The sequence below is a fragment of the Delphinus delphis genome, chromosome 14 (genome assembly GCF_949987515.2).
Source record: "Delphinus delphis chromosome 14, mDelDel1.2, whole genome shotgun sequence".
Taxonomy (NCBI): domain Eukaryota; kingdom Metazoa; phylum Chordata; class Mammalia; order Artiodactyla; family Delphinidae; genus Delphinus; species Delphinus delphis.
Window position 1 is genome coordinate 25155213 of NC_082696.1, and position 19154 is coordinate 25174366.

The following is a 19154-nucleotide window of genomic DNA, read 5'->3' on the forward strand; positions in this document are numbered from 1 at the left end:
TTACAACAGTAATGACTGGAGGATCATAATAAGATCCGAACCCAGAGTCCTGTGAGTATTGCTATCTGGTAGCACAAGTGTGGCTATCTTGTGTCTTGGCCATATTGTGAGTGGTTGAGTGGTTGAGTTTTTCAGAAAAGTGATCTCTTAATAAGTGGGATGTTCTGTAATATGTAAATATGTTTTTTCCATGTTTATCTTCTTCTGTTGGATTTTTTTTTTTTTACTACAGTTAAATAAAGCACATGTTTGCATTAATGTTACAGAGTTGTGTCTATATTTGGGCATCCCCGTTCTTTTTGTAAATGTTAAATTTTAAACACATCTATAAAATCACTCTGAGTTTCCAAGTAGGATCACTGCGTTGTTTCACTTAAGCAAGCATTGCTTTTCAGCTTTGGTCTCATCATTAACCACTTTCTCTAGTAATGTGTTGAGTTCTCACTCGCCTCTCTTCTCTCCATCTGATAGCTGGACACCAAATATATATTTTTGCTTTTCATGTGGTTGAAATGGCCTCTCCATATCTTCACTTTCATATCTGCTTCTAAAAAAGTCAAAAGATGGTGACAATAAGACATGTTTCTGTTATCTGAAATCAGTTCTACTCCACTAAACTTTTTTGGCCAAACACTTACGTGACGTTTGATCCTCCTGAACACAAATGGGAATTATATAAAATGTGACTGAAAAAGCTGCTTTGTCTCTGCTTTTTCTGTGAATTTCTTAATAAACCACTAATACACCAATACTTGGAACTAGTATGACCTTTTAATAGTCTCTGTTGAAATAGTCCTCATTTTGGCTCACAGTAGTTGCTCAGTGAATGCTTTGATTTATACATAGGAGAGCTGCAAAAATGCTCGGGTGCAATTTGAATACATTGAAAATAGAGATGTAGAAAATACTTTTTTTCTATGACTCAAGAAATGAGGCTCAAAGAAAAGTAACCATTTCCAAAAGTATTGGTGTCTTTTCTCTCATTCTCCAAACATAAGAGAATTGATAGAAGAAGCTCACTCCTGATATGAAAAGCTTTTGATATCCAAAATAGTTATTTTGTGTTGTGTTTGTAAAATCTCAGAGACGATGACAATTGTAAAGATGTCTTTCCTTTTGAATGAAGTGAAATTTACAAGAATTCTGACTGTTCTGGGTATACCTAGAGAAACCAACTTTAGCAACTCTTCGAGAGAGAGCTTATTGAAGCGATGATCACATATTTTCTTCTCTCGGTGCCATTTGAGAGCATTTTAGTAAATATCTGTATATACTTCCTAAATCGGAGTTATAAAGGTATCTAAGTAGAGTTATCTTAAAAAACAAAGCTAATTTGTCAGGACTCGAGGAACTTCCGAGATAGCCTTGTGTGACAGATGAGAAGTCGGGGTCCAGGGAGGTGAGTTCACTTGCTTTAAGACCTCACAACATGGGACTTCCGTGGTGGTGCAGTGGTTAAGAATCCGCCTGCCAATGCACGCGACACGGGTTTGAACCCTGGTCCGGGAAGATCCCACATGACGTGGAGCAACTAAGCCTATGCACCACACCTACTGAGCCTGTGCTCTAGAGCCCGCAAGCCACAACTACTGAGCCCGCGTGCCACAAATAATGAAGCCCACGCGCCTAGAGCCCGTGCTCCGCAACTAGAGAAAGCCCGTGAGCAGCAACGAAGACCCAATGCAGCCAAAAATAAATAAATTAAAAAAAAAAAAAAAAGTCCTAACAACCAGGAGCAGCCCAGTTAGGCTGTGCCCTTGTGTCCTTTTCTACTTTTTTTTTTTTTTTTTTTTGGCGGTACGCGGGCCTCTCACTGTTGTGGCCTCTCCCGTTGCGGAGCACAGGCTCCGGACGCGCAGGCTCAGCGGCCATGGCTCACGGGCCCAGCCGCTCCGCGGCATGTGGGATCTTCCCGGACCGGGGCACGAACCCTTGTCCCCTGCATCGGCAGGCGGACTCTCAACCACTGCGCCACAGGGAAGCCCCTTTTCTTCTTTTTTAAATGGTGTTGAGACTGTGTTCCTTTCTATCAGTTTCTTTAATTTTGACACTCCTGACTGCCCTATGAAGGTCAAGTGACAGATTTCTCTGTTGACCTTCCAGAGCAGGTTTTGGAAGTTTTTCATCCACTCTGTATCACACAGAAAGTTTTCTAAATAGATGTGCCGAAAACAAGCAACTTACTGGTGATGGCAAAGGCAAAAGAGGGACAGCATCGACGCTGGAAACAGGCTCTCCTGCGTCACTTTTACTCTGCTTACAAAAGCAAAATTCATTCAGGTTTGAAAGAATTGAAGGAAAAAAAAACAACCAAAACAAACAGAAAACCCCAAGGGTCTCAGCCTGCAGCCTTTCCTTTGTATGAGCTGAAGTCCTTAGAGACAGTTGAATAACTTAATAGAGTCCTCAGAAGCATACCTGCCTTGAGAGAAATAAGGGCATTTTAAAACTGTGAACTTAGTATTCTGTTTTTGACAGAGAAACTTTTTCCTCTTGAGGAACTGTAGATTTTTATTATCCTTAATAGTTGAATTTGCAGAGATGTGTTAAATAAAAATAGAACACGAAGTAAATGCCAGCTATTTCCATCAACAGAATTGTAGGTGACTTTTATTAGAACTTTACTGATGTTAAGTGAAGAAAGAGGGAAAGAGAAAAGGAGAGGAAGAGAGAGAGAAGGGGGGCAGGAAGGGAGAGAGGAAGAGGTAAAACAAAAATGAAAATGGAAAAAGCGCAGATCTGTTCGTCTTGATCCAAGAGGAGGCTCAGAAAAGAGCTGTTTCTGTGGGATACTCTGTCCTCTGTGGATCTTGTAACTCTGTGATTATCTTGCCCTGTGGCAAGACGCCACCCTGAAATTGGTCTGCCAATCTGAAGAATCATTTTCTTGCTTATTTTTAAACTCCTAAGGACAGGGGAAAAGACTGAAGGAGCCTAAATGCTGTGGTTTCCTCAAACCATTATTGTTGTAAATCCTATGGGTCCTGAAATAACTCGCTATTCCTGAAGTTTCAAACTGCCCCCTTGCTCAGAAGACTTGGCAGTTGAAAGGGAAATGATTAGCTCTTTCCTTTAAGCGCTGTCCCCAAGGTTTAAGTGGGTCAAAATTGAAGAATGTGGTGATTGCAGAAGTAAACTACCTTTTTTAAATGCAAATTCTCTAGTTCTTTATACAGAGCTTTGAGTTTTTCAAATATTTTCTAAATCAAACATAAAATATTTTAAATTTATAAATCTTAAGTAACTTAAACATTAGATTATTTGATTTTCTATGCAGAAATCATCAGGAGCCTGGGCATTTTAACTTGGTGTCTTCCTTTGAATGTTTATGTTTTTGCTTGGTGATTAAAAGTAATTATAGTCCAGTAACTCTCTCTGGTTATGGGCTTATGTTTTACTAACAAGTAACTTGCGGCAGAACTTGTGTTCCTTCTGGTTGGCTGGTACATGATCTTGAATACTGTTGATTTGCAGTCTGACTTCTCTTTAGAATGATTTAGGACGGTGATTTTTGTGGACAGAAGAGTTGCACCTGTTTCTAGAGTTGAAGGTTGGCTATTGTTTTAACTTCCTCGCATTACTCAGATGCTTAGGAAACACTGATGCAAATGACCTCTTTATTTTTGTTTGGTTGGGTTTTTGTGGGGACGCTTGCCATTGATTTGTATATTTTGGGAGTCAGTCCCTCCACAGGCACATTGATGAAATATACAGCATGAAAGGTTATGAGTTTATTTTGATGGGTTTTAACCTAGATTCTCCGAAATATAATATGCACGTATTTGGCACACTGACAATGGCAAGGCTTTAAGAGGATGAAATTTACACTCTAGAGGTTTTCTGGTTTTCAGTAAGAAAGGGGATCTGGGGTCATTATTATGACATCTTTTGGTGTCCTCCCTCCAGCTGGACACACTGACCTCAACATTCTTGTATGGATACTTCCAGAAAAATTCTTTTTTTTTTTTCCTTTTCTACTTCCATCATCCTTCAAACATTTAATTTAGGCTGAGTGAGAGAAGGAAAAACTGCCTTCTGAGTTTGCTCTGACGAACTTGCCTTGAGAGAGAATGGTATCTGTGTTTGTGGGTTTGAAAATGAGGCCCCCTTTGGACTATTAGTTTAAAGAAATGATGATTTATAAAAATTCCACCGTAAGTTCAGCTATTCGGTAACTATTATTTAATGTTGAGTTTTAGTACAGTTGTATGTGGGGAAATAATATCTATTTAATTTTTAAGGAGTATGTTAAATATTTTTATGACTTTTCATAGGAATCATTATGCACTTGGATAGATATCTTATGCAGGTTTTATACACGCTCCACTATTTACTTTTGGGTGAAACAGTAGAGTAATAATTCTGGTTTATGCTATAAGCATTGATCATCTATTGTGTTTCAGGCACCACACAGGGCATTGGAGGTTAGGTGTGAATGAGCAAGTCCTTATTTTGAGGAACTCTCATTTTAGGTGGGCAGACAGAATTGTGACACTATCATAGCTACATAAATAAAGCTGGGGATTCTGCTGGGGGAGAGGAGCGAGGTCAAGGATGGCTTCAGAGAAGTAAAAAAACAGGCTGTGGGGATGGGGGCTGTACTCCAGACAAAGACAGTAATAGTCTGATCCAGGATAGTGCAGGTATGAGACCATATGGAATATGAAACAAAGCTACAGATGGGGCCGCTGAAAGAAATATGGCTGGAAACTTTGGGGAAAAGAATTGAGTTCAAGTCCAAATTTATTGATAGATGAGGAGTTCGGGATTTATTCTTGTGTTTTTTACATAAGTGGAAACATGATTTCTTTTTTTTTTTTTCCTCCCGTAAGGGGGAGAATGGAGCACTAAGTGCTCTTTTGGAAAGATGTAGTAGGTCCAACGGTGGATTAAGAGGTCAGACTTAAAAAGAAAAAAATAAACTATTATAAAGTTATAAAGGAATATTGTCACTTGAGGAAACATCTTAGCCATCAGCACTAAGTTTTGAAGCTCCATCAGGCTGGATGAATGGAGCAAGATTTCACAATAAAGGCTCCTTTCTGCTGCCATTGCCTAGGAGGCATACTGTGCTCCTACATGCGCTAGACTGGAGCCCCATGGACAGCAGTGGAGTCAAGGCAACTCTACATATCTAAGGGAGATCAGGAGAGGCTGTAAGATGATCTAAGCTAAGAGCTCAGGTCAACTTGGACACTCATTCTTACATTCCCTAGGGAAATAGAACCAGAGGGGCCCAAGGGTTCTTGAAAAAAGAAAAAAGTCCAATCATTTGGGTGTTAGAAGAGCTAGGGGTCCATGAATGAGATTAGAGACAAATTGCATGATAAGGAACCAAATGAGGGCTTCCTTCTTGGTTGTGATGTCAAGAAGTCTAGACATAGACTTGGCTCTGAAGGAAAAAAAAAAAAAAAGGAAATAACTAAGAACTGGCTCAGGAGAGTATATTTTAAAATGGCCAATCAAAGCAGAACTTCCATGATTCCAGGCGGAGATACAGTGATGCGAATGAGGCTACCTAAGACCAGGAGCCGTTGAAGAGCCCCAGTGCAGTATTTACAGGGTGCCTTGGAGCTTCATGGTTGGTTTGCGTTCAGCACAAAGTAACCTGTCTCCTTAATGAGCCAGGACTGAAACGTCTCCTGAGAGAAGAGTGACTGCAGAGAGGATGAAGGTTGCCTTTGGGATCAAGTAGGTCAGCCCTGGCTGCAGAGTGCAGAAAAATCAAAAAGGGTTCAGGGTCAGATGATATTAGGAGGAGAAAGAACAAAGTCCTGTGTGCCGGATTTTCCAATGATGAGCCAAAACTGCCTACGGAGGTGGCCAGGCTGGAGTACTGCAACCAGTAGTAGCTTTAAACTAGCCAGTTTAAAGTTATAAGGCTGTCATTTTTTTCCTTCTGTCTCTTGGTTCTGGGGTAGTAATAAATATACAGAAAAACTCAGACTGAGTCTCTCTCTTTTCTGAGAAATTCAGAATATTGGTAAGAACTGAAGTCTCCTAGCACAGTGGATAAGATGGGAAAGACTAACACTTTGGTAAGATGTCCAGAGAGTGCCATTCAGCCTTGGCCACCAGCATGGCTTCTTCTGTGGTCATTCTCATGTAAGCAGCACCAGAGGGTTTCAGCATCTTCAGTTTCTGGCAGTATAGGGGGAAATGGGAGCACTGGTGTTTGGGAATATGTCTTCAGTCTCCTCTGACTTTTAAAGCAGTGAGGTATGCCCCAAGATATAGGTATGAAAACAGGCCTTGCCTGATTTCATACCTTTCTATAGTTGATGCGAAACAAACCCTCAAATGGGTACGGAAAGGGTTTTTCCATCTTTGTCTGACTTTTTTGGGTAAGAGTCAAAATCAGGATGCATAAAGAAAAATATGGTTTGCCTGTTTTTCTTGTAATTTTGTTTTTTGTTTTGCCAGGAACAAAGAATTTTGAGCCCATCTAAGACTCATTCATTATATGCATTATGCAAATTAATTCCTAATTTACCCGCATCCCCATTATTTTATTGAAACCAAACAAACTTTTTTAGCAGGCAAATGAAATAGCACTGCAGCGGTTTGGAAGACCTGAGCATCTAAACATTTTTGGCTGTACGTGTGGCTGCCACTCCCTCTGACCGAGACAATAATATTAAACTTTAACATGATGCAGGATGTTGTAATCCTACAAGAGAGAGAAGTGGTTGGGCTCTAAGGTCATGGTTGGCAAAGGCAAGACCTTTGTTCTGTCCAGAGGGCTGTAAAATCTGTGAGCGAGCGTCATGCTTGGCCCGCTCCCTTCACGCAGGCTTCCTAGGGATTTAGTTTTGTCTTTTTTAATAAAAAAAACTATGTTAGTTTTATGTTTTTTTCTTTGTTATTTATTTTCTTTATTTTTTTTGGCTGCGTCGGGTCTTAGTTGCAGCACGCAGGATCTTAGTTGCGGTACGCGGGCTTCTCTCTAGTTGTGGCGTGCAGATTTTCTCTCTCTAGTCGTGGCTCGCGGGTTCCAGAGCACGTGGGCTCTCTCGTTGAGGCACGTGAGCTCAGTAGTTGTGGCGTGCAGGCTTAGTTGCCCCTTGGCATGTGAGATCTTAGTTTTCTGACCAGGGAGCGAATCTGAATCCCCTGCACTGGGAGGTGGACTCTTTACCACTGGACCACCAGGGGAAGTCCCCTTAGGGATTTAGTTCTGAATTTCACTAGCAGTGATCAGTGGTGGTAGAGAATAATAATTTTTTTCTTCTAGTTTTATTGAGATATAACTGACATACAGCACTGGTGTACAGCATAATGGTTTGCCTTACATACATCATGAAATGATTAGCACAATAAGCTCAGTGAACAGCCATCATCTCATGTAGATAGAACATTAAGGAAATAGAAGAAAGATGTTTTTTCCTTGTGATGAGAACTCTTGGGATTTACTCTGGACAACATTCATATTCACATACAGCAATGTTAATTATGTCTCTCCTGTTGCACATTCCATCCCTAGTGCTTATTTATCTTATAGCTGGAAGTTTGTACCTTCTGACCACTGTCATCCAGCTCTGCCTCCGCCCCACCCCCCTGCAACCTTCTGGTAACCAGAAATCTGATCTCTTCTTCTATGAGTTTGTTTGTTTTTGGAGTATAATTGACCTACAGAACTATGTTAGTTCCCGGTACACAACATAGTGATTTGATATTTCTATGCATTTCAAAATGATCACTGTGGTAAGTCTAGTTATCATCTGTCACCATACAAAGATATTATATAATTTTTGACTATATTCCCCACACTGTACATGTCATACCTGTGACATTATTTTGTAACTGAAAATTTGTACCCCTTAATCTCCCTCACCTATTTCTCTCCTCCCTCCACCCCCAGATAATAATTTTAATGAATAGTTCTTATTCTTTTTTCCTAGTTTAAACAGTGTGCCTTTTCAGGTTTTATTTCTCAAACCTATTCACAGTTGTTTGATGGTGAAACAAGGGATTTGTTTTTTAAAATGATTTTTGATATTAATAAAAGCCTATTCCATTTCCACTGCTTGTGTTTAATGCTGTGACTTTTCAGATGGTGATACCTATCATTTCGCTAATCAAACAGAAGATGGTATTTGTATTGTTTAGCAGTGTTATATCATGGAAAGATTTTTTTTTCCAGTAAAAATTTAGCCATAGTAAGTACAGTGATATGGGGAAAATAGGCTTTAAGCCCTTGTGATCATAAATTGAAGTCCGTTTAAAAAGAAAAAAAAAAAAATCATACCCCTTCTCCAGCAGTTGCTACCTTGCTAAATGGATTCATTTCCTTGAGCTGTTGTACCGGAGTACCACAAATGGGGTTGCTTAACACAACAGGAATTTCTTCTGTTCTGGTTCAGGAGGCCAGAGTCTGAAATCAAGGTGCCTGCAGGGCCTTGCTCCCTCCCAAGGCTCAGGGAGAAAATCCTTCCTTGCCTCTTCCAGCTTCTGATGACTCTAGGCATTCCTTGCCTTGTGGCCACATAACTCTCATCCTTGCCTCTTCACATGGCCTTCTCTGTGTGTCCTTTTCTATCTCTTATAAAGACACTGTTACTGTCCTTAATACCACCCTAATCCAAGATGTCATCTCATCTTGATCCTTATCTCAAGCATGCCTACAGAGACTGTATTTCCAAATAAGGTCACATCCTGAGGTTCTGGGTAGACAGGAATTGCGGGGGGTGGGGGGGCGGGGAGGAAGAGAGACAGTATTCAACCCATTACATTAAATTAGAGATGTTTTAACCTGTAGCTTGGTTAGATGGTAATAGGCAAGAAGCTGTCATTGATCATTATTAATTTTGCATATTCTTCTATTATATAATTATTATATAACTTATCACATTGTATTACAATTATTTATTTACCTACTTGCCTCTTGCATTAAATCATAAGAAGGCAAAGACTGTCTTTTTTCCTGATATAATGCACCTAACAAAATGGTTATTTATGTTATATTAATATACATATCTACATATATCACAGCAAAAAATGAATGGAGTAGGTTAGAAGGATAGAATCTTAGAGTAATTTAGTCCCTACCTTCAGTCCACACCTTTACAGGTCATGAATTGCTCTAGAGACCAGCTAGATAAGCCTACAGATGTGGCTACAGTCATGTTCTCTTCACTTTCCAATTCAGTGTGCTTTCTAGCACATCAAATCATCTCTATATTAAAAGGTTTAACTGTGAGTATTCATAGAGTGCTGTTAAAAGCACGCAACCACCCCAAACCCTGGGTACTAACCTACGTTCAGAAGCCTTACCTCTCCAGGGTGTAGAATTTCTCTCGCTGTGTGCAATTTTAAAAGTTGAATCTAACCCACAAGAATACTTTCAGGAATATCTTTGCAATTCATACATTGCAGAGAAGACCACTTGAGATAGGAAAGGATGAAGAATGACTGCGACCATCTGTGGGGAGGGTCACGTGTTGAGATGGGAAAGGCTGAATCAGGTGGTTTGACTTTGATCTTGAGGCAGCTGCTAATTAGTTTAGCAAATCACTTCATCTCTGAACCGGTTTCTCCAATGAGATGAGCTGGTTCCTTCCAGTTCTGTTCTAAGAGTTAATATCACTGTTTGTCATTCCACATGCAGGTTTCTTTTCATCCCAACTAGCTTCTGGCTAAGAACCTCTTCCATTTCTCTGTGGTCATAGCAACTAGTACAGTGACTTCCTCATGGTAGGGAACTTATTATTTTTTTTTATTTTTATTTTTCTTGCGGTACGCGGGCCTCTCACCGTTGTGGCCTCTCCCATTGCGGAGCACAGGCTCCGGACGCACAGGCTCAGCGGCCATGGCTCACGGGCCCAGCCGCTCCGCGGCATGTGGGATCTTCCCGGACCGGGGCACGAACCCGCGTCCCCTGCATCTGAAGGCAGACTCTCAACCACTGTGCCACCAGGGAAGCCCTGGTAGGGAACTTATTAACCAGGCCCTGCTAGTGATACTGGAAGGTGAGGAGCAGAAACCCAGCCAGGCTATGCTGAACCTCATGTCTAAAGCCAAAAGGCTCAGAGCATCCATCGTATGTAGCCAGGGCTGCAGCAAGCACCCCAGGACACAGACAGACAGATAGATTGGTTCTGAGTCAGTTTCCTGTATCCTGTGGAGTCAAAAGGAAGACCTGCACACAGCAACGGGCCTTGTGAACAATGGTCACTTCCTGTGACCAGGAGAGTCTGAGGGCCGGGGGTGGCCACTCACGGTTCAGACAGCACTTTCAGGCAGGGTGCTCCCGAGGCCACATCTGTAGACTGTTTCTCTTCAGATCTGCAATAAAACTCCTTCTCTCCCTTTTTAACCTGTGTTAAAGAGTTTACAGTAAAGTAAACCTTGAACTTGCAAGAGTGAATTTAGCTTTCCCGTGGAGGGGGAGATAACTAATACTCTGCTTATGGGTACAATAGCGTTGGATATTCATATACTCCGATGCCAGCTTAACTATATTCATCTTTGTTTCCTCGTGTGAAAAATGGCAGTGCCACAGAAGTTTTAAAAAACCCTCCACACGCAAGAGGGAGGGGATGTGGGGATATATGTCTATGTATAGACGATCCACTCTGTTGTAAAGCAGAAACTAACACAGCATTGTAAAGCAATTATACTCCAATAAAGATGTTTAAAAAAATTTTTAATTAAAAAATAAATTAAAAACCCTCCCCGTTTTTTATCCTAACACACAAGTATATTAATAGTAGTAGTAATAGTGGTAGTCGACACTTTTGTAGTGCTTTTACCATTTGTCTGGCACTGTTTCGAGCACTTCACACATATCCACCTACTCAGCTGTGTGCACAATGTCATATCATCATGTTCAGGGCTAATTCTGTACCGGTATATGAGTTGTTCCACATCAGGAAAAAAAGAGTGACTAGCAAAAGAATAATGATGTCAGAGAATAGTTGTGAGAATTAACAGCAAACAGGGAAACCGAATCGAGTGATTTCTTTTTTGTGTTGTGGATCACGTGAGGTGCTCCATCTGCTGCAATGGAAAATGCTGAGAGATAAGAGAAACAAACGGGCTGGCTCTCGTGCTGCCCCGCACTGGACCACACGAACATCGACTGCTCGCCCCCGGCTCCCCTCACTTTCCAAGATGATCCTGGCTGATTCCAGGGTGTGAAACTCCGTATGAAAGATAGGGAGGTGTCAGCAGCTCAGCCCAGAAAGCTGGGGATTGGGCAGTGGCTTCCTGTAATCCCAGGCGCTGGCTGACTGCCCCGCTCCTGGCAGTGCGGGCTGGGAGGTGGGCTGGGAGACAGTTGTGTTAGCACTGCAGCCCGCACCGGCCCGTGGAACGCTGGCCCCTCATGGAACTGCCTCACTATGTTCTGCCTGAAAGGTGAGGGGGCTTCGGGCCCGCTGGGGTGGTGAAGTTACAGTTAGAAAAAGGTTCGTTAGGCATCAGAGTCTAAATCCAAGAGCTAGTTCTCTTAAAACCAAAGTTTGAGGGAGTTTTGTTAAGCATGAAAGTGAAAAAGTCATTGTTCTTTTTTGGTTGCAAACAGGAAGAAAGACCTCCTGCTGGGGAGATGGAATTTTTCTTTTAGACAGAGAGGATATTTCTCTGTTTGGATGCGTTTGGGATGTGTTTTGTCATAGACAAGAGTAATTAAAAGTTTAGAATGAAAGGAAACTTAATAGTCTAAGTGGGAATGGTTTACAGCTGTAGTATGAGTCCTGTTAAGAGAAGTTTTCATGTGATGATTTGCTTCTGTAAAGGGTTAGAGTGAGTAGAAAGGGGGAAGCGATTCTATTGCTTTCAGCTTTAATGTGTGAATCCAGGAATTAAACTAATTTTTACCGTAGAACAGACTTCTCATTCTAGCTATGTGTGTGTGGATTATAGTACTTTGGGAAGTACTGGAAGATGGGGAATATATGTAGTGATTCCCCCATTAGTTGGAGAGTATTTTCTCAGGCAGTTATTTTTTCTTCAACACTATTTTTCTTCCAACTCCTGTCATAATGTAATTAAGCATTTAAGAATGTGGTTTTTGATGAGGTTGTTGGAATGGGGGAGTTAAAATGAATTTCCTTGGAACCAGAGTAGACTATTTTGTTCATATCTTTTGGTGTATATCATTGTGTTGATGCGAAATTCTTCATGGCTTTTTAATTTTTGGAAATAAAGTGGTCCTGGCTTGCTTTGCTGATTTGCCCCTTTGTCCTGAGTCTATTACTGAGGTGTTGACCAGGGTTCTCCAGTCTCACCCTTTATAGATTTAACCCTGACACCTTAAAAACGACCAAAGTCTTTAATATTAAACTTTGAGTTTGGGTTGTTTGTTTATATGGTTGGTATAAGTTTGATCAAATCGACGGGGTAAAAGCAGAAAAGAACATCACATCTTTCTCTCCCTAAGAATTCAACTAGGGGGCTTCCCTGGTGGCACAGTGGTTAAGAATCCACCTGCCAGTGCAGGGGACACGGGTTCAAGCCCTGGTCTGGGAGGATGCCACATGCCGCGGAGCAACTAAGCCCGTGCACCACAACTACTGAGCCTGTGCTCTAAAGCCCACGAGCCACAACTACTGAGCCAGCGTGCCACAACTACTGAAGGCCGCACGCCTAGAGCCCGCCACAGCTAGAGAAAGCTGCACACGGCAACGAAGACCCAATGCAGCCCAAAATAAATAATTAATAAATTTATTAAAAAAAAGAATTCAACTAATTCTTACTCTAAAGTGTATCTAGTTGCAATGGATTTCTAAGGAGCCCCATCAGCAGAAATGAATTTGAATATTTCTGAAAAATAATTTTAGGTGAAATGAGTTATGGGCTTTCCTGATGCTTTCTCAAAAAATTGTTTGCACAAATAAAAAGTGTAACTATGAAGAGCCAAAATTCAGTATCATTGGATGAGTGTGCCTCCTAACCGAGTGTCATTTCCCCAGCTGAAATCATTATGATCTAATGACAGCTTCCGGTTTAGGATTTTTAATTGAATTCAGGTGTGGAGTTGTTGCAGGGCATGACTTCCGCTGCTTCAGCGTGTTTGCCTCCACCCATTCCCATCACAGCAATTTCATTTTATTAAAGAATATATCAATTTCATGGACTCTTAGTTTCCGAGGTAACTTGGGAGATTTTAGAAAGTCAAGTGAATGGCATGTGATGACAACTGAATGCTTTCATGCTGAAGTGTGTGTTCTAATCAGGACTCCACGATCCCTTTTAAAAAAAAAACAACCCACTTTCCCATCTCCCAGCAGCCAGGACAGCATTTGACATTTTGCTCTCTTCCTGTGATTTATAGCCTCTTGATTTACAATAATGATTTTTAGGTTGCCCTCTGTCCTACACGTGAGGCCAACCCAAGATAAAGTCATGGTGAGTGAGATTAAACACAGGAATATCAAGGGCTGCTTGTGTTGCTTTGTATTCCTACTGCGTTTGTGTTTCCCTCTGATGGAGGCTTTTTCAGAGGACTTCATTAATTGGCCTGTTTCTGTGGCTCCCTGAGGTCCTAGGAGCTATTGGTTATGATTAGTGTGGACATTAAAGGAAGCATGATTGCCCGTCTTTTGGGTTCAATTGTGTCTTTGTGTATTTCTTTTAATTGTTGAAGAAGACACATCAGACAGCCTCCCACATGGATTCAGGGTTTCCTTTTTTCCGTTTATACTTCTTTTTTTCGGAAGTCATGTCTACTCAGCTTTTGGTCAATTTGGTGCTAGAAAAAGTGTCTTCTTGGAAGAGAGATGTCATCTTTGTCACTGTTGTTGGCTATAATAGCTCGTATAGTTACGATCACCCTCTACTGTTGCCATTGAAATAGCTCAGATACATTCACTCCACCCACGTTTGCTTCCTATGGGCAACATCTGAGCTCCCAGTCTCTGGGAAGATGTTCTCTCAAGTTCTGCCAAGGTCCTTGTCGTTAACAAAGCCGAGGTATGTTGTTCCTTCACTGTGTAATCAGCAGTCTGGGAAGTGAGTTTCCAGCCAGTCAAATAATATGATTCACAGGAAACTACCATGCATATATTATATACCATTCATGGATGACTTTATTCAAAAAATCAGAATAAAATATTTTTACTTCCAAAACTGCATGGAACATAATTAAGTTTCTCCGAGACGATTCAGAAATGCAGATTTCTTAATTACAGTGCACCAGCTTCATCTTTATAAATATTAATTATCTTTTCAGTACATCTCTTAACTCTGAAGACTATCTTTTTCTTTTAATTTCCAGTCTATCACAGATAAGTATTTTGTAAAACATAAAATCACATGCTGTGGGCTGTCACCACAATGTCAAACAGGTGTAATAAAGTTCTTAAACATTTTATTTCATTTTCTGTAGTAATCTTACTGTAGACTGGTAACAAAGCATTGGCGCTTGTAAGTAGACAAATCTGTATAGTTAGTAGACACTTCTGTATTAGTTTCCTAGAGCTGCTATAACAAATTACCACCAAGTGAGTGGCTTAAAACAGGAATTTCTTCTTTCAGTTCTAGAGGCTAGAGTGTGACCTCAGGTGCTGACAGGGTCTTGTTCCCTGTGAAGTCTCTAGGGCAGAATCTTTCCTTGCCTCTTCCAGTTTCTGGTGGCCTCAGGTATTTCATGGCTTGTGGCAGCACCTATGACTCTGTCTTCACATGGCCTTTCTACCTGTGTGTCTCTCTGTGACTCTCTGTCACTTGATTTTCTTATTAGGACACCTGTCATTGGATTTGGGTTCTACCCTAATCCAGTATATGAGCTCATCTTAACTGACTACATCTGCAGACTCTACTTCCAAATAAGGTCACATTCTGAGGTTCCCAGTGGACATGGATTTTGGGGGGGACATTAGTCACTCTATGAGAATGGACCATGCATAGCCACATGGATTGAGGGTAGCATTATAGGAGGTGTATTTAATGGAGAGCTGTAAGAATGGCTGTCCAGTGTAGCTGCTGTGATAATGTATTTGAAATGTGTAGCATTGCCAGTTTGACAAGTTTGTATGTGTAGGTAGAAGGGTTGAATGTACCCACTACGATCAGTCAAGCAAAAGAAAATGTTGCCTTTTTATTTCCTATAAGGGATCCAGTTTCCTTCAATGTACTCTGATCCTGCTGAGATGGGGAAAAACAAAAAACAAAATTGAACTTCAGTTCACTGCAGTCAACTCAGTGTGAGCCAAAAATTTAAACAGTTGCATTAGTTCCGCTCAGGCTGTTGGATGAACCGGTCTCTCAGAATTCTCCTATTATCTCCTTCTCTCCAAAGTGGATTCTGTTAAGTTCCTCCCTTATTAATATAACAGAAGTGATGCATGCTAAGTTATGTACTTTTGAATCATTGACTTTCTCATTACCTAATTTTTGAAATGTTAAAGTAGGGTACTTCCGTGTAGTTGCGTTTAAAACATAAGGTATTTTTAAAAGTGTCCTCACTCTTAATATGGAAAGGATTAGTACATACATCCTTTTGTACTCTAAGAATAATTTCAGTGCGTTTCGTGAGAATCGTGAATCTTAAGTTTCTGAATTTAATATTGATTTTACCTGGCCGGCATTCTCTCCAGGGATTTAAACCTGGCTTTGGGGTTGGACTAGATTCTTTCCCTTCCTCTCCTCTTACTGTCATCCAAGATCCAGAAATTGAGTTTCATGGTTTGGAAAAGTGGTGCATTCTGTACAGTGGGTGTATCCCAGCTGCCTACATACTCAGCATGGTAGGGTCCTGTCTGCATCCTTTTCTGCTTCACAAGTTACAGATTTAGGAAAGCCTTTAGGTTGTCCAATAATAGCAGAGTTATGTTGGAGATTACAGCTATGAACTATGTCAGGCATGTATTTCTGCTCCCGAGAGGGCAGTTCATCGTAGAAATTCAGCTCTGTCCTTCCTCCTCGTGCACCCTGGAACAGATCACAGGCCTCTTTCCAGTTGTCTCGTGTATGTTGTACATGTAAAAGAATTCCTTAGATTCTTTTCTTGGCAACATTTGGAAAATAATGTCTGGAATCAGAAGCAGATTTGTTATTTCTGTGCTGAAACAAGTGCATTTTTCAAGTTAGCAAGCAACCATTTGCTCTGGAAGGTTCCCCGCCCCTTCTTAAATCCAGTAATAACCTGTCAAGTAAGTGTTGAGCAAGGTTCATGTTATTTTACTATTTGATTCTGAGCATCATTTTAAAAGGCTTGAACAATCAAAATGCAAAGTGACCCTGGGAATATTGCATCTGTGTGAATCTGGACATTTCATTATCATACATTCAGATTTTGAGTTTTACTTAAATTAGGAGCAGCCTTTAGGACCACAGTCCTGCAAGCCTTTCCTCCTTTCATTTAAAAATGGCATATAATTGCTAGCCCATAACCTATAGCTACCAAGAGGAATTCGCATTTGCTAAATCTGCAATTTAAAGTAGCACTTTTAATAAACACACTGATGATATCATGCATTTTTCAAACTGGCGGGCAAAGCCCTTGAAATTTAATAAACCAAACAAAGCTAGCCCTTTATTTCCTTTGTCTTTCCCTTGAAAACTTTATCACGCTTTCCAGTTCTCTTTCTTCCTTCCACTACTAATCAAAATCTTGCTTTTAAATACATTGCAGTAGAAGCCAGATCACTGTGCTGAAGAGGTGATATAATAAAAACTAGGAGATGCCATCCTTAAGGAATGAAAGAGCAGTTAACAGAGCTTTGCTGCCTGAAGCACGCAGGGCTGGGGGTCTGCTTGTCTGTGGAGCATGCTCTGTGCAAGGATAGTGCCCTGGGTGATTTGGTGGAACTGAATCAAATGACTCGAATTACCAAAAGCTTTGGCAGAGGTTTCCGTTAGATTCTCCATTTGAATATCTCCTGTCCCATTTTTACCTATTTTTGGTTTCTTTCTTTGCTGATTTCCGTGTCTCTTTTTTTCTAGTTTTTCCCTTTCCTCCTCTCCTCGTCCTCTGATTGCTCATTGAGGGGGCTGCATCATACCTAAGCTGGCTTGAACTCCCTCTGGTTACGAAGGTGCAGATCAGTAATCTGCACACGCGTTAGTAAAGGTGATAGTTAATAGACGAAGGCAGATGGACCAGTGTGATAAAGGCAATTTACCACTCAGGACATCATGTCACCACCATCAGCCAGGCACAAAGGTATGCAGGGGTACGTATTTTTCTATTTTAAACATCAGAAGAAAATACTGCCGAACAACCTAAGGGCCTTTAAGCAATTAATAGCTTTTGCATGATTGAACGTATTGGGGACGCAGGGTAGGAAGATGGATATTCCTAGATTTGAAAAATGTCCATTGTTTTTTAAAATCATACATAGCAGTTGGATTTGAAATTAAGAGGTCTTCATTTGACAGGCAGTAGTATAATGACCAACTATTGGGTATCATATATGAGCAGTGTCCGTGCTCCATCTGCTGATTATGTCATGTTTATCGGGTTTTGTTAACTTAAATTGGGTTTAGAATTTGTATTGTTGTTACTGTCAAAATGTGGCTAATACTGAGAGCCATTGAGACAAAGGCCATGCTGGCTTGAATGAGGACTTAATTTGGGGGGGTGGGCTTGCACGATAAGAGCAGTGTGAGTGCTTGTCGCCACTTCTTCGTTGGAATGTCTTCTTATAACAAAAAGATATAAATAGCATAAATTGAGCTTTAGAAACTGGGAGTTGAAATATAGTTTAAGTGAATTTATATTTAAGTGGAGTATGGTTCTCAAAGGTCAGATTATATATTACATGTTTGTTCTTGAGAGATTTGGCAAGAGGCAAGACAGCATTTGGAAACAAAAGAGAAAAATTCCCTCCTCTGATGACCATAAGAGGACATCTATTCTCCTTGTGGTTTTATTTCACTGAGTGAAACTGTGCAAGCTTTGGAAACTTTTAGAATGAAAGTTGGGACACCGGCCTCTGCTCTCTGATATGTGGAGGGGGAGGGGCGGAGGGGTGCCCTGCGACTTGCCCGGGGTGTTCTTAAGACAGGGAAGAGAGAGGGCGTCCAGAATGGTTAAGGTGGCTTCAGGAAAGGCAGGAGTCCAGGAGATTCCAGAGTTGGTAGAAGGTTGGCTGGGGAAACTGAGAAGCTGAGAGTAGTGCCTTTTCTGGTTTCAAACAGAAAAGGTTCCTCAGCAAATGAAGAGGGAGCCTCAGAAGATGCCTGTGAGGTGGCATGGTGAGGGAGAACAAGGCATGTGGGAGCACCTAGCCCCAGATGGTACTCCGTCTCTCCTTCCTTGGCCATCTCTTACAAATTTGGAGTTTTTCTTTAACCCTTTCCTCATTTTTAAGAGGACAAAGGAGGCTGTAGTTCCTTCTTTTCCTGCAAAAATGTTGCTATAACAGAATACCTAGTTGTATGCAAAAAAAGGCCAATATTATCCCAAGGTGGCTACTTTATATATCTAGATTCATACAAAACTTGTTGATATTCTGAAATACCTCTGAGGTTCATCACATCTGACCGAACTGTTTTGACAGAGTTTAGGGTGTAAGTGTTAATTCATCAGATGCTAATGGGTGCTTACCGTGTGCCTGGCTCCCCCCGCCCCAGGAAAGCCTTCCATCTCCCACGGTCCTGGACTTCTTCCAGGCCCAGGACTCCTCGGCGCCCAAGACCTTTCCAGCTGCTTTCCTTTCCTCTCAAAAGGCACTACAGCTTGCGCCTGATTTGGGGGTTCCTTTTTCCCCCAAGATTGACTTTGAGAACAAAGCAAAGCCAGAGACTTTTTAAAGGGTTTCCCCGCTAATGATGACCCAGATAACAAAACAGTAACAGATTAATCTATGAAGAAGATTCAAGAAATCCCAGCTCTGTCCGTTAATAACATAAGCTTGAGTAAAGATCTCCTTAGCTATGAGAGTAGCAGCTGCCTGACAAAAGATCAAGGATTAAATAATAACTTACATAAAATGCTGGACCTTTTCTCACGAGTATGTAGTAGTGTTAGTTAGATGTGACCTCTCTAAGTGCTTCATAAAGTTACTGATTAGACTTACCTTGGGCTTGTGAAAGTAAAGACCCACTTCTACCACAATTTGCGAATACAATGCAACGATCATATATAGTGAAAAAAGGCAGATATACTTCTGGTTTTTCATTGCAACATATTTACACCAACTTTGGTAAAGTTTTCTGGAGTCACCTTTGTATAAATACACCCAGATGAATACAAAGAATCATAAGTC

At 41.0% G+C, this 19154-nt stretch overlaps 1 protein-coding gene across 5 annotated transcripts in view; it reads left to right on the plus strand.

The window, feature by feature from the left end:
* Positions 1-19154, plus strand: part of NHSL1 (NHS like 1) — a 237961-nt gene that overhangs the window by 123413 nt on the left and 95394 nt on the right. Inside the window, exon 1 of one of the 5 annotated variants that reach the window (XM_060029897.1) lies at positions 10513-11358. The exons of the other annotated variants lie outside the window; for them this stretch is intronic. Within the exon in view, the coding sequence (XP_059885880.1) occupies positions 11343-11358 (16 nt within the window). The 5' untranslated portion in view covers positions 10513-11342. Of the gene's footprint in view, positions 1-10512; positions 11359-19154 lie in introns of those variants that run through there. 5 annotated transcript variants of the gene reach the window in all.